Source organism: Notothenia coriiceps, unplaced genomic scaffold (assembly GCF_000735185.1).
Source record: "Notothenia coriiceps isolate Sejong01 unplaced genomic scaffold, NC01 NC01_scaffold00000339, whole genome shotgun sequence".
Lineage (NCBI taxonomy): Eukaryota > Metazoa > Chordata > Actinopteri > Perciformes > Nototheniidae > Notothenia > Notothenia coriiceps.
In genome coordinates, this window is record NW_011333040.1 from 754,584 (window position 1) to 774,224 (window position 19,641).

General features: G+C 40.4%; 2 protein-coding genes across 2 annotated transcripts in view; both read left to right on the forward strand.

Moving 5' to 3' along the window:
• gja10b (gap junction protein alpha 10 b) overlaps positions 1-7,962 on the forward strand; it is a 13,201-nt gene extending 5,239 nt beyond the window's left edge. Inside the window, exons 4-6 of the mRNA XM_010776235.1 lie at positions 5,865-5,907; positions 6,361-6,478; positions 7,959-7,962. Coding sequence (XP_010774537.1) covers positions 5,865-5,907; positions 6,361-6,478; positions 7,959-7,962 — 165 coding nt within the window. The remainder of the gene's footprint in view (positions 1-5,864; positions 5,908-6,360; positions 6,479-7,958) is intronic.
• On the forward strand, positions 7,963-14,208 carry LOC104942013 (transcription regulator protein BACH2-like). The gene is made up of 2 exons (XM_010767204.1): positions 7,963-8,165; positions 8,828-14,208. Exons 1-2 carry the CDS (start codon positions 8,016-8,018, stop codon positions 9,275-9,277), a joined length of 600 nt encoding a protein of 199 aa, XP_010765506.1. The 5' UTR covers positions 7,963-8,015; the 3' UTR covers positions 9,278-14,208.
• The last annotated feature ends 5,433 nt before the right edge of the window (positions 14,209-19,641 follow it).

Consider the following 19,641-nt stretch of genomic DNA (forward strand, 5'->3'; position numbering starts at 1 on the left):
AATGTCGTGACTATAACACGAAATGCCATGAGACTGGGTTGCAATATGAGGCTTAGGCATCTTGCCAAATAGTGTTGATGTATGAAAACTATGTGAGAACTGGTTTATGAATGGTTCTTGATGATTAATAAAGTGTTTACAACCTAATTAATAACCTAATTATAAACCCTTTATGAATCCTTTATAAGGGTAGTCTTATTGTAAAGTGGTACCGAAGCAATATGTGTGCACATGCATTTAGTTTCCTATCCATGTGGACATGATTTAAGTGGGAGGGGAACCTAACATCTTCTAGGGGGGTCCGGGGGCATGCTCGTCCAGGGAGATTTTCTTTTAAATGTTGAAGTTAAAAGCATCAATCTAGTGCACTTTTAGAGCAACATTAGGAGATCTATGGATACATCTCTCAACATCCATGTGAAACAGAACTGTAAGCAGATTTTATTTTATTTTTCTTTATGGATATTTTACAAATCACTCACCTTTCAATGTTACTGATATATAGTATTTTATACCTGTTTACTTTATTATATATAACAATAATGATCATATAAAGGTGTGCCTTTACCTCACTGGTTGTAGAAAAAGCTTCTTATATCCGTTAGCATAGCTAGCTAACCAGATGCTAATAACAGCAAAGTTATTGACTGTATGATCAGTATGACATATGAACAGATCGCCACTGGGCTTTCAACTAAAGACACAGCCACGCACAAACTGCGGCATGTGTGCGGCTCCTTACGGGTACTGCAATTTGTGAAGTGCCGGAGAGACGTTCTGGTGCTCTCCGTCAGAACTACACCCCTGTCACATGGATGTATAATAAGAACTGGATACAGCGTGGGAGGCGGGGCCTCATTCATTCCTATGAGAGTTGCTCATTGGCGCATGATGATAAAATGGCCCAACTTTTGAGAGAGCGAAACGTCACAGATTACCCGGCATGCCTGAGAAGTACCCGTATGTGCACTCATAGCGCATGCGCAACTTTAACCAAAATGCTCATTCACACATCAAGCACGTCAATTTGCGTACACGTAACAGCACCGCACGTTCATGACAGCATGGTAATGATTTGTTATTATGATGGATTTGATATTAACGAGGCGGCAGTTAGCAGCTAGCTAGCTAGTAATTATGCTAATGTACACATCAATCGTTATGTACTTATATTACGCTGTAACAGGATCTAGTGATATCCAAGCAACAGAGCTTCATTTAGCATGAAAGAGTTATTGCACTGTATATATGTATAATAATGAATTACAGCAAACATGTGCAATATATCCATTATTACAGCTCCGTGGGATGGCAGTAAGACGATATGGGTCCGTTCTTATTTTGCATCCATGGGTAAAGATAAACACAACTCACATTGGTTTCTCATACAGCATCTCTGTAAACTACGCATGGGCATAGGAAGCATCCTGAATGTGGGGGGGACATTTTTAACGGGGGGGTTTGGGGATCCCCCCCAAACGAAAAAAAAAATAGATTTCCTTTATTCTGGTGCATTTTAACAGGTGGTTTGATACTTTTATGTGGCTATACTAGCATGAGGAAAATGATGGGTACATTTTGTAATTTCATCCAGTAGTAAAGAAAGAAAACATATTTGATTATTAATTCAGAGCCGTCTTTGAATTAATAAAAAGCAGTTTAAATGCCCATTTTTTGTACATTTTATACAACAATAAATATTTGTGAGTGCATTGAGAGATATTGTTGTGGAGAGTCATTTATATATAAATCGCAAAATACATTTGTGAATCCTTCTGTGAGCATTTATTAATATTGAGACTGATTTGACTCCATACAGATGTTTAGTTCACCTAGGAATGGTATCATTGACTTAAATGTTCAAATAAATGTTGATCTTCCGTCTATATTGGTCATATGATGCCCCTTGACTGAAATGTTTCCTATTCAATATCCCCACTGATTTCCTTAAAATTCTGGGATGAGAGTCCACATCACAATTTACTCTAAACTGTCATTTCCCTTTCACCACTCACCTCAGCAATCTCTCTCCACTGTCCCTGTGTTCTGCCTCTGACTCAATCTCAAGCGCCTAGATGTCAAGAGAGGTGGTGAAGTGATACTTATTTATTGAGCAGTATACTCTTTCACATTGAATCATAACAAGTCATACTGAATGTATTTACATTCAGTATGACTTGTTATGATTCAATGTGAAAGAGTATACTGCTCAATAAATAAGTATCACTTCACCACCTCTCTTGACATCTAGGCGCTTGAGATTNGTAGTAGTACACCAACATGGGTTAAACGTGTGTTTTTTTTTACCACAATGTTTGGGAAATTAATGGATAAAATGCACGGATTATTATTATTATTATTATTATTATTATTATTATTATTCCCACTCCGATCGGTATACAGTTTACGTGGGCTGGGCTGGGTGCAGTGGCGGACTGGCCATCGGGACGAATCCCGATGGGCCGGTACCGAAGTGGGCCGGTCGGATAAGTCACTAACACATCCCCCACTCGACAATTTACTAGTGGTACCGAAGTGGGCCGGTCGAGAGTCCCGGGCTGATTTTTAGTCCCAGTCCACCTACATGACCGTATGATCGCCCATATTGACGCACCTAATTCCTAAACTTCTAACAAATACAAAATAAACCGATCCTTCAGCCTCATATGAGCTCTCAGACACGTTCAAAATTAAACTGTCATCGCTGTCTGAGCTTGCTGCTGTGTGCGCCATCGTGCGTTTACATGCAGATGCTGGGATCCTGAACGGTGCAGCTGGAGCGCTGTGCCCGCATTGACGTCACCCAGAATTTGGCGGGACTTGAAGAATCCCCGAGAAGATCCAGGAAATGATCAACATTGAAGGGCAGATTAATGATTATCAAAGTACAAATATCCAAAATCTGTTCAGTAACGGTTTTCAAGGGGACAATATTTACTCAAATTGATGGGTTTGGATGATGGGGGAAAATCGTGTCACAGGCTCTTTAATGGCTCCTGCACTTGTAGTACTTTTGCTACATTTGTAGTTCAGAGTGTCTCCCTCCCCTCCCTCTGTCTCTCGGAGCTCCACAGCTCCTGGTGCAGCGTAAGCGTTGAGCTCATTCTAGCGTCTCGTCTGGCCACAGCGGAGGAAATATTGATCTCAGAGCGAGAGGGAGGAATGAGGAAGTAGTCCTGATTCATCAGCACATTGTGGTTTTTTAGCAGGCAAAACATGAAATAGAGTAATGTTTGACAGGAAGTGCACAGACCTTGATATCAGTTGTGAAAACATTGCACAATGCCAAAGGACCTTTGCTCTACTCTACATGATGTAGCATGTAAGTTCATAATGTTGACTGTGGAGCTGCTTACTTGCTTTAGTCATGTCAAATAGTAATGTGCCTTTCTCAGATGATTTGCCCCTTATACTACAAGCACTCATTTTGTAAGCAACATAAGAACAACTTTTAGTATAACCAGGAAAATAAATGTCTCTAAATATAGGAAATATGATTTTTAAGTATAGTTAAAAAGAACACATGGCATCAAATATGTGACGATAAGTGAAAGTAGATTTGCGTTCAGTAGCTATTAAAGACCAGAGCAAGGGAGTGCAGAAGGAGAATGATCCAAACCCTAAGGGGATGTTTGCCCATTCATTTCTAAAATATGTATTTAAGTGCATTACATATTATAATGTACTTAACACAAAAGGCCTTACTTGTTCCAATTGAGCAAGAGGAGTTCTGTTTACCCGAGCATTTCACTTTGAAATCTATACGTATCTGTTTTTCCTTTTTAAATAGCTCAATGCATTTAAAAAGGAAATGAGATGCAGTTACCCCCCCCCCCAAACCGCCCCGGAGCTTATGCTATGGGGAGCGGGGCAAATATAGAGACCAACAGTGGAGATATTTTGGCGCTCTTATTTGAGAAGAGGAGAGTGTGTTTAGTGTGAAACTCCACGGGATACTCAGCATTCTGTACAGTACGTGGGCCCCCCAGGGCCAACTGGGGCACAGACACTGTGTGATGTTGGCTACGTCACCACAGCTCGGCAGCTTCTACTCTGTGGTATTGCATTTCCAGAAATCACTAATCAAACAGTGAGTCAAATTCGTTGTGTTGTTGTTGATAAAGTTTGACACTTCTCTCTCGTTAAATACACATTTCTTCTACTGCAAATGCTGCTGTTGGTCAAATGAGAAGCATTAGTGGATTTTTCTATTGAAATCTCTACAATGCTTCTCACATAAATAAAGCTGAAGACGCTGCAGATTATGACTTTAACCCCCAGGACAGCTAGCAAACCTCTCCAGTCTATGATCTGATTTAGGGTGTGTTTGAGTGTGTGTTTCTTCTTTGTAATCCCATTTACAAGCACGTGATATGTAACATGGTTAACTACAGAGATGGCATGAAACACAAATGTCTGAAATTGTAAACCTCATATAACACGATAAGATCTCATTTCAGCTTGGAAGAGATAAGGACAAGTTTTACTCAGACCCAATTGTGTCAGCAGCAAATCAATGCTACTTAACCAGTCCAGACATCTACAATTAGAAGTTGATTTTAAGCTAAAAATATGACAGGATTTGATTAAAAAAATGACACAACCAACTCTTCCAAAGACCACTGATAAAACACTGTTTCTAATGTGTAAAACATTCATAAAGAGTTCAGTCAGAAAGTAAGACTGTAATAAACCAGAACAAACATCATATCTTCAGCAGGTGGAAATCTTCATCTCACCCTTTGGAGAGAATTCTTTAGTTACATAAATAGTATTTAGCCAGAATTTGAGACCCGCAAACATTGATTCTTTCTTATAGTTCAAAGGGGGGGGGGGGGGTTGATTTCAGATTAGCCCTACTTTTGGCTCTCTACCCCATTTGTACAAAATGACCCAGAGAGAAAGGGTGACTGAGGGTTGGAAGAAGAACTGTGTGTAATTCCAGGACAGTTTGGAGTGAATTCATGACCAGTGTTGAAGCAGACTTATATCAGCCGGGCGCTGCACTGGATCTCGTGGTAAAGCGGCTTAATGTAGTCGTCCCCTGCGTACCGGTGACTGGTGGAGGAAGAGGAGAAAGAGACCACCACAAGGTCACAGCGTCTCCTTCTAGTATTTTATGGCCTGGTTTCGCCAAAGGTCCCATCAGGCCCTGCAGAAGGACAGCTCTCAGGTCTGAGCATTATGGGGCACCAGCTACCTGCTCACCAACAGTCATCTCCTCCTCTGCGTTACATGAAGCTGGCAGCCTGTCCTGATGTTTGAAAGCTTTCCCTGCTCCTGTCTTTGAGCCTGCAGCTGTCATTGTCCTGGCAAAGTAGTGAGAGCCGATGTGGCCTTGAAAGCTCTGGTCATTACTTATTCATTTGTCTGCATGCAGATGTCGGGCTGAGATGAGACGCGGGGCTCCTGGAGGCTCACAGGGCTGCACTTCTAATGAGGGAACTCAAGACATTTTCTCTCGCAGGGATAGATTGACATCTAGGTCTGCTCTTCAATGAATGAGCCATTTCAATTCTGTCATGAGTAGGCACCTTGCTTCATCCCCTTGGTGCGACGCCTATACCAGGATACTTCAGCATCTGTGTAGCATCTGGTGGAGAAACAGAGCCGAGCCCCCTCTGCTGCAGCCTCTGCATGTATGCTGACAATAAAAAACATTGACTTTAATTAAATGTATTATGTCAACAGATTTTAATAGGCATAATTAGGTTAGTTGAAACCAATTTTCACCAATTTTCAGTTGAAATAGGTTCAACTTAACATCATTGCTTCCAACTAACCTAATACAGTTATGTGAAATATGTTGACATAATACATTTAATTAAAGTCAATGTTTCAGTTTGTTGTGGTCATGTGAGCAGGTAAAAGTCTACAGGGAGGATCTGCCCCGGCCCAAGCAGCCAGGTACTATGGGAGTGCTTCCTGCTCCTCTTCCTCCTCTCTTCCTCCTTTGTTTGACTTCCTGTGCTCCTGAGAGGCAGCCACAGGGAAAGGAAAAGCAAGAGCAGAAAGCTGAGCAGCTCCTCTCATCTCTGCCAGGCTCTCCGGCTGTCTTCCTCTGGCTCTTTGTTATGCCTGCTCTGCTCCTCTGGCTGCCTGCAGCTACACATCCCTGGTGCTCACAGATACCGCTGGGATGGATGTGCCTGTGATGTGCTTATCATAAGGTTTGCCATCACCTGAGGGAGAGAGGCAGACTCATTGTTGCTCTCCAAACTGAGAAAAAGAGAATCAACACATACAGCCTTGATGTGCTGTCATATCAGTGAAGAAATACCACATGGATTTCTGATTTTCATTTGCGCTGCCAAATCACAGCTGCATTTATTCCAATAATTATGTTGTTCTGCTGTGCAGGAGGTCTGCTGTTAGGTGCCGGTGTAGATATTAATGCCTGCAGAATTCACCTGACGCTGATTTGGATCAGTTTGACAAGTCACTGCCCCCTCAATCTGTCGCACTGGCACGTTTCCAGGTGCGGCGGGACAGATGGGCAGATGGATCTCCTGGATCACCTTTTCCCCTCTGCTGCAGAGTGCTACATGTTTAGTTTAAGGCGGAGAGCGTGTCCTGCTCTGTGAGGCCTGTGCAGCAGTACTCTCATGCCACCTTGTGGTCAAGTGTAGTGACCGTTAGACAGTGAGAGGGCACAATGATGCATTGACTCACCTTGGTCACACTCGGTGGTGTAAAGTAACTAAGTAGATGTACTCAAGTACTGTTCTTCAGTACAATTTTGAGGGATTTGTACATGAGTATTTTCATTTTGTGCTACTTTGTACTTCTACTCCATTACAATTCAGAGGTATATTTTGTACTTTTACTCATATTTATGTAATACATTTAATTAGACCTGGATTACATTCATATGCTACCCAGCAGTAAATAAAGTACTAAACCTTTACCAGCTTTGATACAACTTAATGATCAATAATTATTCAACATATCATTTATATTATTCTGAAATGGACCAATATGCACAATGGCTACTTTTACTTTTGGTTCTTTAAGTATATTTTGATGCTAATACTTTTCTACTTTCACTCTTGTACAGTACTTAAGTAAAAACAGAAGTACCAGAGTGTAGAAATATACTCTGTTTTGATTGCAGGACTTTTACTGTAACAGAGTATATTTCTACACTCTGGTACTTCTGTTTTTACTTAAGTACTGTACAAGAGCTGAGTAATAACATTAGGGTATGAATGATTTGAAAGTGATTTTGGCTCCAAAGTATGGAGTATGGTAAAGTTATCGTAATGTCGAAGTGTTGGGCAAGGCCCCAAATTACTCCATGTCTATGGTGTTGAAGTGAGAAAGTGTCTCTGTTGGCCCCTCCGACAACAACAACAAAACTTGACATCCACAGTTGTCTTTAAGCCCATATCTGGAGAAAAACAACATTCTGTTCTGTTCTAAAGATTTTGGGTCTGAAAAAGTATTCAAATATTAGAAGCCAATCTTTAAACCCACCAAATGAAATATTTTTGTTTTGTATAATGCAACCTCCTCCTCCCATCCCAAATACACTGCCAGTTAAACAAACTCAAAGTAAAAAAAAAGAATAGCGGAGCCCACATATTTCAGTCGTCTCCGTTGGAGAGTGTTTGAGTGACTTCTGCCTCACTATCCTGTGGGCTTTGTTGTTTCAGAGCATCATCTTACATCCCATTTAAAGGTTGGCATATGTCAGGGTTTTCTTATCATTATAGTAAATGAGAAAATGCATTCTTAATGTTATTAATCAAATATTTATTGCGTTCATAAATGTGTTAATGGATGAAGCACTGCCATTTGTCTGTAATGATCCTAGCGGCATATTTCAGACTCCATCAAAGAAAGATGAACTTTGTATTTTGTACGTTATGGGCAACTTCCGTCCAACCTTATTGATGCTCAATAAATACAAAATAAAAATTGTATGCATAATGTCTGTTCTTTCTCTTTCTCTTCAGGTAAAGCTGCCTTTCCCTGTAGATCAAATCACAAATCTTCCACGGAACGACTTCCAAATGTTGGTGAAAATGCACAAACTGACCTCGGAGCAGCTGGAGTTTATACATGACGTGAGGCGGCGGAGTAAGAATCGCATCGCGGCTCAGCGCTGCCGCAAGAGGAAGCTCGACTGCATCATGAATCTGGAGTGTGAGATCAGAAAACTGGTGAGTCATCAGTTTCCACCTAACTGTCACTTCCTGTTATCTGTCCAGCTCATCAAACACCACGTCAATTACACCAACCACCACCTGAGCAGAGAAAAGGACATGATGATGTGATGAAATACTATTCACTGATCTCAGATGGGTTCCATTCTCTCAGCTCTCTAACCCTAAGTGTCCTCTGGTGTGTGTGGGGATGGGGAATACATGCAAGATGGTAGGGTTGATCAATAATGGAAATTCATGTTTTAGAGTAAAGATTATTGGCTTTATTAGGAGAGGATGTGACTGAAAAAATACAAAAAGAGGGTGAGTAAGTGTTTTCAGTACAGTTTTGAAAGACAATACAAAACTGTTGAATCCTGTTGATAGCTCCAGCGGATCAGAAAACCTTTATATGAGTAGTTTTGAAAGACAATGACATAATGAGTTATTTTGAAGAGAATATTAGTAGGTGTTGGTGGGTTTTTTGTTTAGAGGGAAAGCACTTAAGAGATATTATTTTGGAGGTTCTGCCCAAAAACCAAAGCACATAAGCTCATGCTAATAGGGTTTTTCCTGAATGAACTAAACCCTATTGACAAATCCCAACTGTGTGTGTGTGTGTGTGTGTGTGTGTGTGTGTGTGTGTGTGTGTGTGTGTGTGTGTGTGTGTGTGTGTGCAGGTGTGTGAGAAGGGGAAGCTGCTGACGGAGAGGAACCAGCTGAAGGCGTGTATGGGGGAGCTGTGGGAGAACTTCTCCTGCCTGTCCCAGGAGGTGTGCCGCGACGTGCAGCTGAGCCCTGAGCAGGTCCAGTCTCTCAACCACTACTGCCCCGTGCGGCCCGCCAACTCCACCGACACCCCCCCCAACACCACCAGCATCGACCTCACCACCCACTCTGGCTCTGCCACACCGGAGCCCAGCTTCCACGGATCGCCCGGGGCTGCAGATAGCGAGCCCGACTCGGCGGTCAGAAACGGGCCGGACAGAGAAACAGACATCCAGGACGCCGGCCTGTACGATGAGTCAGGGCTGGTCAAATCCAACCAGGCGGTAACGGTGGATTTCTGCCAGGAAATGACTGACAAATGTACAACTGATGAGCAGCCGAGGAAGGACTGCGCTAATTAGTGGTGGTTCTCTTTGTTGTTGATTTCGATGTTTTTTTTATTATTTAATTTTACTTTTCTGACAAACCCACTCTCAGGGTTGCTGAGACAGTCAGCCTCTGCCAGTGTTCACTGAAAAACAAGCTTTGTTTGTATTTATGTATTTTTGTGCTGTTTTCTTTTTTTTTTGAACGGTTGACACTAAAGTTGTCTTAACAGCAGCAATACTGTTCTCCAGGTATTCTCCTCTTACCACAACAGAGTGGGAACTTCTCACCAAACATTACAATGGTGCTATCCTCGCCTAACAGCAACCTCTACAGTGGGGACTCGCCCCCCACGTGTCACTCATCACAAGTCAAAGTGGAACCTCATCGGACCTAAACAGCAGCTCTCTGTGTCTCTCTGTTCCTGTCTTCCTCTTTCTCTGTCTCCCACTCTGTCTCTATCAATCTTCTCTACCTCTTTCTGTCTCACTTTTCTTTCTCTCTGTCTGTCTGTGGTTCGTCTCTCACCATATCTCAGTGGCCCTTTTTGTCACAGCAATTCAAACTCAGGAAAAAAAAGAATCCTCTGAATGTTCAACCTAATTCATGAAAAAATGAGAATGCAGCTTCTGTACACGGGGAGTTAAGATGCAGTTGACTTTTTAAAATGTTCATATGCAAATATGTCTTCGAGCGTCTGGCATTTGTAATTCTGTACAGGAGAACTGTGTGCAGGCTGTAACCGAAAACATTCCTCCTTTGCCTTCCTCAGCACTGAATTGAAAGGAAAAGGTTTTTTGCAGGCGGTTAGATGGCTATTTTTATTTCCCACTCATCAGCAATACCATTGTATTTGGATGTTGTAACGGTGACTTTCAAATGCTTGTTTGGCAGAAATGTACATAGTATGGAGCATGATGACTGTAACAGTGATTTTGTACTGGTAGAGGCTTAGACGTTTCTTTTTCACGGGGTTATATCAAGCACCTTTTGCTAAGGGGAAATCTTTGCTTTGCTGTTTCCTGTCCTGCCTAACGAATGCTCCCTATCACGGTGAGCGTTCCTATACTCAGGAAATCAGCTCCACATGAAGACACACACATGCAGTACATACAGTTACATGCGTCAAAACACATGTACAATTTTTAGCCCCATGCATGTAATAAAGTTAGACATTCAAGTTGTGTTTTACGCGAGGCTCTTCCCCCTTTTCCTCTTTAAATGTGAAAAAAGAGTTCTGCCTTGTGTTGTTTGGAGGACATTTTATTATCAGTATTTTAAGATGCTCTTTGTGTACACTCTCGCAGACGTGTTTTGGGTTTATTCGATATTGCCGTTAGATGTTAGGAGACAGCAAAAAGTGCAGCCAACAAATAAGTGACAGATACTAAAAAAAAAATCTAATTGATCCTGAGAAAGAGAAAAATATTGACTTCAGTCAGGCACTTTGTTTTGGCCTCAAGCACTCAGAGCCATTTAGCACTTCAATAAGGTCTTTGTCTTTGTTTCAGACCTCCTCAAAGTCTCAGACTGGAGCACTTAAACTTCAAGAGGAAACATCTTGTTTATATAAATATACAATAAAAATATCTTTATGAAGAAAATGTATCCGAAAGCTAAAAAGAAGCTAATGTTTTAGACCTTATATTTGTATTTCTTTAGGAATTGAATAAGCTAATTCAAATTGTATTCTACGTGAAAGCAGTGTGTTGATTGAGTAACAATCATATAAGATAGTAACACGTTTGCCCTAATTGTGCATTTGTTTGACCATCCTCATTTGTGATGTGCATGCATGCTGCCTAGCTTTAGGCCTAGTTTGTTTGTCTTCTTCTGTTTACCTTCTCTGAAGCAGTCTGCTTTTAAACTGATATCTCTTTGAAATGTGTCTGTATAACAAGGCAGAAAGAGTTGATATTAACCCTAACTAGAGGAGGCTTTCAGGGCCGTACTCTAGCACAAGGTTGAATTCAAATGGTATTTAAAAGTGTATTCATTGCTCTTTAAAGCCCCAATCCAAAGAGACTATCCCTGAGTTAACTGGAGCAAATGTAGCTTGTAGGCAAGCTAATCTTTCATTAGCTTCACTACATCAATGTAATCTCTTATTGAGTAATTCGGAGAGATGTTTTACTATCCTTACTCTAAAGAATATTCCTTTCGATCATTTTTTTTCTACTTAAACTGACTTTGTAGTAGTTATTAGATTTAAATCTTATAGCCATGTATGGCAGGTCAAACTAAGATGCTAGATAGGTGCTACCAGGATAGCCTGTAGCAGCTAGCTATACCACCTACTCCCCCATCTAACTGAAGGTGATTTTTTCTTAGTTGAAATAAACCGAGAAACTGTTTTTATAGTAATCCCTGCAACATTTTTTTTTTTTGGCCAAACAAGTCTGGGATTTGGGCTTTAAAATGTGAATGAAAGTTTTAAAAGTTCTCCCCTGATTTTAAATAATTATAGATGTATAAGAAATGTCTCAGGTGAGACTGTTTTTTATACAGCCAAACAATTAAGTGTATTTTATAAAACCGTCTTTGATTTCTTAAAAGGCAGATACAAAGACCCACACACACACACACACACACACACACCCCCACACACACACACTCATACACAGCAGTAGAGGACCTTCATCCGCTGGTGTGTTTTCTTTGTGTTTGTTCAGCCCTTTATCAAATGTGTGCTCTTCTTCATTCTTTGATGCATATTTACTGCAGCAAAGCAGTATCTACCCATATAGATTGTACCAGGTTCCAGAAAGCTAAACATTACATACGCTTATTTTCTGCAAACATTTTGCAACTCGCTTTTTATTCATGTACTTTTTCATCTGCCTAATCTTAAATTGACGAGGCCCGGTGTTGGATTTGCGAGCATAGACTCTGACTTTATGTCTCTGTGTGGAGAACATTTATTTGTGAAGTTTGTGTTGGAGCAAAACTATTGTAACAAAGGCCCCTGGGTGTCTCCTCACATTATTTAATAATACAACAGTGATCACATCCTTTTGTTTGCATAGCAGAACTTCTACCTATTGAATGTTGATAATTCAATTTAGCAAACCTTAGAATCCCGTGGACCTCGGGTGATTCACTGCTCGGTCAAAGTGCAGTAACAGGCATCCTCTGCAACATGTCAACTCTTATTTAAAGGGTCCATTCACGTTACAAACACAAATGATCCCTTACTGTATGTCTTGTGGACACTGGTCACCCAGATAGATCTGGTTTTATTGGTTCATGTTTTGGGATATCTGTCTCTTTACATTCTGCCTTTTGGTGCTCACACCACTGAAGGAAGTACTCTCCTGTTACTCTGAATGCTGTGAACAGTATTTTTTCAGAGAATGCCAAAACGTTGGTGAATAAAACCATAACTATAGGCCTTGCTAGTTACTTATAGATGTGAGTGACAACATTTTTCTTGTCATTTGGGTGAACCGACCCTTTAGTGTCTCAGGTGCCACGCATTTAACCCGCTCTCACATCACTCTGAAGCAGATTTTCTTTTTTACTTTAGTACTTACTTTATCAAATCAAATGAATGCCCCTTTTAAATGATTTGTTCAAATGACTTAAAGCTGCATCAATTCATTTCTAACCTTCACAACGAGCAAAGAAAGCAACATTATGATTCATTTGGAGTTGTGTGCATGTCACCATATGAATGGAGTTGATATGATGTACCCTCTTAGCTCATTGTTCCTGATCTCCACCAATTCATGAGTTCACCAGCTAACTGACTTTATATCCGAGCCAGCAGAATGGGATGTTTGGAAAACCAAGAATAATAAGTGAAAAGAGGCTGAAATATTCAGTGGAGATGAAGGAAAAGTAGTGTTGGTGATCATATTTTTGCTAAATGTTTAGCAACCTCATAAACAATGTTCTTTTGATCAATTTTTCATATAAAAAATATTGGTGCAGCTTTAAAATGATATAATAATAAGCTTGAACAACTCAAATAAATCTCAGAATTTGATACTTATGGAATCCTCCAGGTTCAATTGTTGTTTATTACAGGAAAGTGGCTCCAACTGCTCCTACCTTGTTGCTGTGTATTTGTCTTGTTTAATTGAACTTTTGTGTTGCTGCTTCTCTGAAACAAACACTGGCTTTTCTACTCCAAAGGTTGTTCTATCAAATAATATGAACAAAAACATGCCTTTCTCACAGATTGCTAATCTTTTCTTGAAAAAACCACAAAACAAATCTGGTATCCTGGTTGAATGCGCAGGCTGAGATCATTGAGTAAAATATACAAATGCAAAATGTTTACAATTGCCATGCAAAAATGGCTCGGTTTAATTGGACTGGTTCTTGTTGTCGTGGAAAGAGACAAAGTTTCTTCACCTTGTCTTTATTCCAACCTTTGGGATGGCTCAGCATTACATGGATAAAAGTGCACCTCCGATATTTGCCTTAGAACTTGCAGAGGCCATAGTTCACATTCAAGTGAAGTGAGTGTATGCAGGGGCCCGGCCCCCATCCCTGAGTCACCAGTGCAGACTTCCTCACACTTATCTACCTGTGAAATCCTTCATACCTCTCATAACTGGTCAATGACTGTATCAGCAAACCGCATCAGGTGTTTTTCTACATGCTTTTTACACAGATTATATGGATTCTTGTATTAGTAGATTTTGGTGCACCATTTTTTATGTAATAGCTCTTAAGCTTGTAGTTCGAGTTGTTTTTTTGTTTTCATTTTTCTAGATGACTGTTTTGTGTTAATAATTTTCAATTTGAAATAGCTGTTATTTCTCACTCTACTAAGAGTTCTTACCTTTATCATTTTGAAATGCTACATGACCCTAATTAATTAAAATGACTTAAAAACCATTGTAAATATGGTATTGTGCAAACCCCATTTTCATTCATTTCAATTGCTTGTGTTATATAAATGACTCTTTTGTCTAGACACCATTTCTCTTTATGAAATAAAGAAACATGCATATCATATGTGTTTTGTGCGTGGTTTTGGAAAAATGAGACCAAATGTTGGTCAGTATTAAAGATGCATGAATTGAACACACACACACACACACACACACACACACACACACACACACACACACACACACACACACACACACACACACACACACACACACACACAATTAATTAGCATTGATCTGGAGTTGTGTTTCTGCACATGTAATGTTAGTTCTTCTTCCTATGGAAGCCCATTCTACGGTGGTTGACAGGAGCAAGTGCGTGACATCGGCCCAAAACACTTCCACTCGAAGAAACATGCTGCGGTTTAAAAAACACTGTAAATATCAAAACACAAATGTGCCAAAACACATACAAATGATGAAACATCTTCCCCAAGGTGACAACACATGTTGCATTTAGAAAACATTCAACGACTTCACGAAACATTGTTTACTGAAAGCGCTGCATAAACAAAATGCTTCAAGAGGCACAAAAGAAACCAGGGGACACTAAAAAGTGACGCACACAGCTGGGACCGGACACAGCTGGGACCGGAGTTGGCCAACTGTCACTGTTGGCAGAGCTGGTCTCTGGTTTCAGAACTGTAAGAGTTTGTCAGTGCAGTTGAAATGTCTAGGTTGGTGAAGATGTCTCTTTATTTGCATGTTTTGGTACATTATTGTTCCTTCTCCTAATGGAAGTGTTTTTGGCTGTCGGAGCGCGTTGGCACCTGTTGGCCACCATACCTCTCTAACTGTAAAATAAAATAATATGATTCAAATTAAATCATGGGATTGTCATTATAATCTCGTAATAAAAAATTAAAAAAGACTTAGTATATCAAAATATTCTCACTCAGACTAAACAATTTGGTTTATTAGAAGAAAAACTACAGGACATCGGAAACATTGTCAGATGTATTCATAAACAATTTGAGGCGACTCTTAGTTGAACAAAAGGTTGAATTTGAAGAGCCCTTTTCTCCTGTGGGTCATGGGGTTTGATAAACAGTTGATAAGAGAGTTCCCTCTTCTTCATTTGTGGTTGCCAATGCCACAATCTTAAATGACAATCTTCAGTCACATAGCCAATCTGTACAACAGGCTTTTGGTCTTATTATATGAGATATTATGCTTTAAGCCAAATATACATTTGATTCATATTTGATTAAGCAAGTGGCTTGCAAATGATCAATATAAAAGTATCAGGTGCTGAAGATATCATTAGTATTGAACATTAAGAAAATGTTGAAGTGCTCTTTGGGGTCAGGATCCCTCGGTCGCCTTTGAACTTCTGTATGTCTCCAGCTGGGTCACAAAACAGTGATTTTCAATCTACTTTTTCATGATTGAAGACAGCTCCAGAATCATGCTCTAAAAGAAGAAAAGATGGTTGGGAAAAACATGGTTATTATCGAAATCACAGACACTTGTTTTTCTGACCTCCAGTTGATAACTTTGAAGCAGGTGGATACAGTTTGGCAAAAGAACATTTCGGCTGGGATCCTCAAGTGTACATTGTTTTTAAAACTCATTTGGGCCGCATAACACTGAACGGCACCACTACCCTGCTCTAAATAGTATCTTTTAATGTACCTGCCCAAACTCTTTTTACACAGCTGTTTTCACAGAAGAGAAAAAGGTACTAAGAAATACTGTAAAACCACTTTTTGTATGTGTTAGTCATACATACAGAAAGATCAGACTTGAATATAAGCACCAGAATTGAGTTTTTCCAACTTGCCTCTTTCATAGGTTCTGCATGGACTCAGTTTTGGTGATTTAACATACTGATTTCATATATTTTAGAGCTCCTCTCTCAACTGTTTGAAGTGGGCGAAGCTGAATTAGAATGAATTTGACTTTCTTCCAATCACAATTTAGCAATATTTCAATTATATTATGTGAAAAAAACATACATTTTCATAATGTCCAACATTTTTACAAGTATTAAAGTGACATAAGTAGTATGTAGTAGTAGCAGGTCTCGACATTAAGGACTGCCCTATGGCCCGGGGCCATCTAGTATTTAGCTCGGGCCATGAAGCCTCACCTGCTGGTTGCCCGATCGGGCAATCTATTATGCCAGTATCATGCAGCTCGCGACAATGAGTGACCCGACAGTAAAACTAAACATATCTATAACTAGTTTAGGTAGTTTGAGAGGTAATTAAAATAACTACGTGTGATTTTCTAACCTGAAGTGTGTGTTTTGTTCCGCTCACCGCTGCATGTGATCATGCGGAGCTGCGTGTCGACTCGTCAGCAGCAGCTGATCTCTCTCTCCCGCCAGTTTAGACTTCACTCGCGTTTATGTCCATATTGATCAGATCTAGCTAGTTCTAGCTAATGATATGACTACCTGCTTATTGAAAGACACCTAAACAATAAGCGTCGCTATGCAACCGGGTGAGGCCGCAAAGTATAGCGCAGCCTTATGCATTTGTTTACATACCCACCAGAACCCCGAGGCCTTACCAACAGATCAACGCACAATCAACCCATACAGGACATCTCTTTCTCCACATTAAGTGTTAGACATTAGAATTGACTATTCTTGTCTGTCACATACTCTTCTTGTCTGTCACATAAGTGGCGCTAAAGGGAAATTATTTTGACCGAAGAGATTTAGATTTGCCGGCTAAAGGGAACTCTGACGTCGCCATTTTGTGTGCTTTCTCGGAGGCGCTCGGCTGCCTCTCAGGTCCTCTCGACTGCTGCTCGGGGTCTGCTCGGTCAGCTCGGTATGAAGGGAGGCATTCGTTCGACCAACTTACAGTAGATAGACATTACAAACATTTTTTAACAAGGGGCCATAATTAGTGTAAATAATGTTTGTTTTGGCAGTTATAACTGAATGTAATGTTTTTCTACTTTATTACACTGGGAAGGCATTTACCTTCATCAGATGGAAAGTGTCTTGACCAACAACTTAAGTATTTAGCTTATAGCTATGCAGGGCATGCAAGAGAGCAAAACATGCAAACAGATCAATAAACAAAACAATAGTGAATATATAGAATAAAATTGAAATTGTTTGCAATATAATATTGTTGGTGCCACATGCGTTCATTCTTATAATTCCAGTCTAGAGAATGCACCAGACAGCATCTACAGTAAGACCTGCAAAAATCCTAAATGTTCTGGGGGAGGCCCTCAAAAACCTTCTTGCAATTTCGTCCGCGGCGCATTTTCAGCGGCAATCTCTATTGGCTCAGGCCCATCTGTAAATTAGCCTTCTCCCAAAATCCTTAAATGTCATGCACTGAGTGAGTATTTTTGAAATGCGCTACCTTATTTTTGAGCCATTTGGATGTTGTACTTATGGCTGTGTATTTTATTACTGTGTGCTTTTCTAATAAGTTATGCTTGCTCTGTTATTATTGCAAGCCTGTTTTGACCTGCTAGTGCTATGCCACTTTTGCTGTAAAACATTTCCCCGCTGGACTAATGAAGAGTTCTTGATTTCTGCAGCAGCATGGAGAGCTGCAGGTGTGTTCCAGTGCTGTCCAGCAGGGGGCACCTACTCCAGACCCCCCAACCTTCCCTGCCAGTGTCACTGACAAGTGCTGACACCACGCTACGATAACCTATTATACTTTTACTCCATTACATTTTTGAGGAAAATATTGTATTATTTACTCCACTTAATTGATTTAACATTAATATTACTAGTTACTTTGTACATTACAATACATGGATGATGCCTCTGATGCAGTAGGCTACTGTACTACCAATACCCAGTACTTTACAAATAACTCTTAAATTGACTTAACAATTCTAATTTGATATGAAATGTATTTCGTACTGCATAAAAGTAACTTTCATATCAAATTACCTTGAGTCCATCTATGTTATGTTAGAGCTTACTGGGTATAGGTAGTACTGTCTACTGCTTCAGATCATCATCTTGTGCTTGTATACTGTGGACTCAGTACTTACGTAGTAAAATATGTATCAATCAGATTCAGTGGTAGTGAGTATATTTAAATAATCCTAATTTTTCTCAAATGTAACTGAAGTAAAATTATCTGATGTAGCGTTGTTCAGGCACTTGTCTGACACTGAGTTGGCTGTCTGAGTAGGTCAGAACTGGACAGTCACTGGAAGACTCTGCAGCTCTCCTCTGTCTGTGTGAACTCTGACTCCTTCATTAGGACCAGCGGAAATGTTTACAGCACAAGTGACATACCACTAGCTGATCATCACGAGCTTCTAAGGAATAAAACACACCAAGCTAACATCAGTTTAGACTTGACATAGTTCTAATATGATACCACTGTCCATAATTACACTTACCAAATGGCTCAAAATAAGTTAGCCAGCATCAATATACTACTCGGCATGACATTAAGGAGTGTTGCAAGGACAGGCTAATATTACAGATGTCCTGACCCCAAGAGATGTCTTGAGTAATGCGTGTGGAGTAACCCGAAATTGTCAAGAAGGTTTTGAGGGCCTCCCCAAGCAATCATTTTAGTTGTTTTTAGCAGGTCTTACTGTAGATCTGTCTGGTGCATTACTCTAGACTGAATTATAAGATGAACCACCACACTATTTATATTGCACAATTTCAATTTTAATTCTTAATTCACTTTTTGTTTTGTATTGTTGTGTTTCTCTCTTGCATGCCCTGCATAGCTTATAAGAAATTACTTAAGTTGTTGGTCAAGACACTTTCCATCGTATGAAGTAGAAGGTGCCTTCCCAGCGGTGTAAAAAAGTAGAAAACATTACGATTCAGTTATAACGGCCAACAAACATTATTTACACTATTATGGCCCCTGTTAAAAATGTTGTAATGTTATCTACTGGTCGGCGTCTGTGGTTAAGTTGTCGAACGAATGCCTCCCTCATCCGGAAGCTGACCTAGCGAACCCGAGCAAGCAGTCGAGAGGACCTGACGGAGGAGCCGAGCGCCTCCGAGAAGCACAAAATGGCGACGTCAGAGTTCACCTTTAGCGCGTCGCAAATCTAAAATCTCTTCGGTCAAAATAATTTCCCTTTAGCGCCACTTATGGACAGACATAGAAGAGTATGTGACAGGACAGAATAGTCAATTCTAATGTCTAACACTTAATGTGAGAGAAAGAGATTCCTGTATGGGTTGTTTGTGCGTTGATCTGTTGGCTAAGCGGGGTTGTTCTGGGTGGGGATGTAACAAAGTCATAAGCTGCGGGAGTGCGCGCCTCACCCGGCGTTGCGATGAGCGCGAGCGCGAGCTGTTTAGGGTGTCTTTCAATAAGGCAGGTTATCATTCATTAAGCTAGAACTAGCTAGAACTGTTCAATATGGGACATAAAACGCGAGTGAAGTCTAAACTCGGGAACGAGAGGAGATTCAGCGCTGCTGACGAGTCGAGCACGGCAGCTCCGCATGATCACCATGCAGCGGTGAGCGGGAACGGAACACACACTTCGAGGTTAAGAAAATCACACCCGTAGGTTATTAATTAC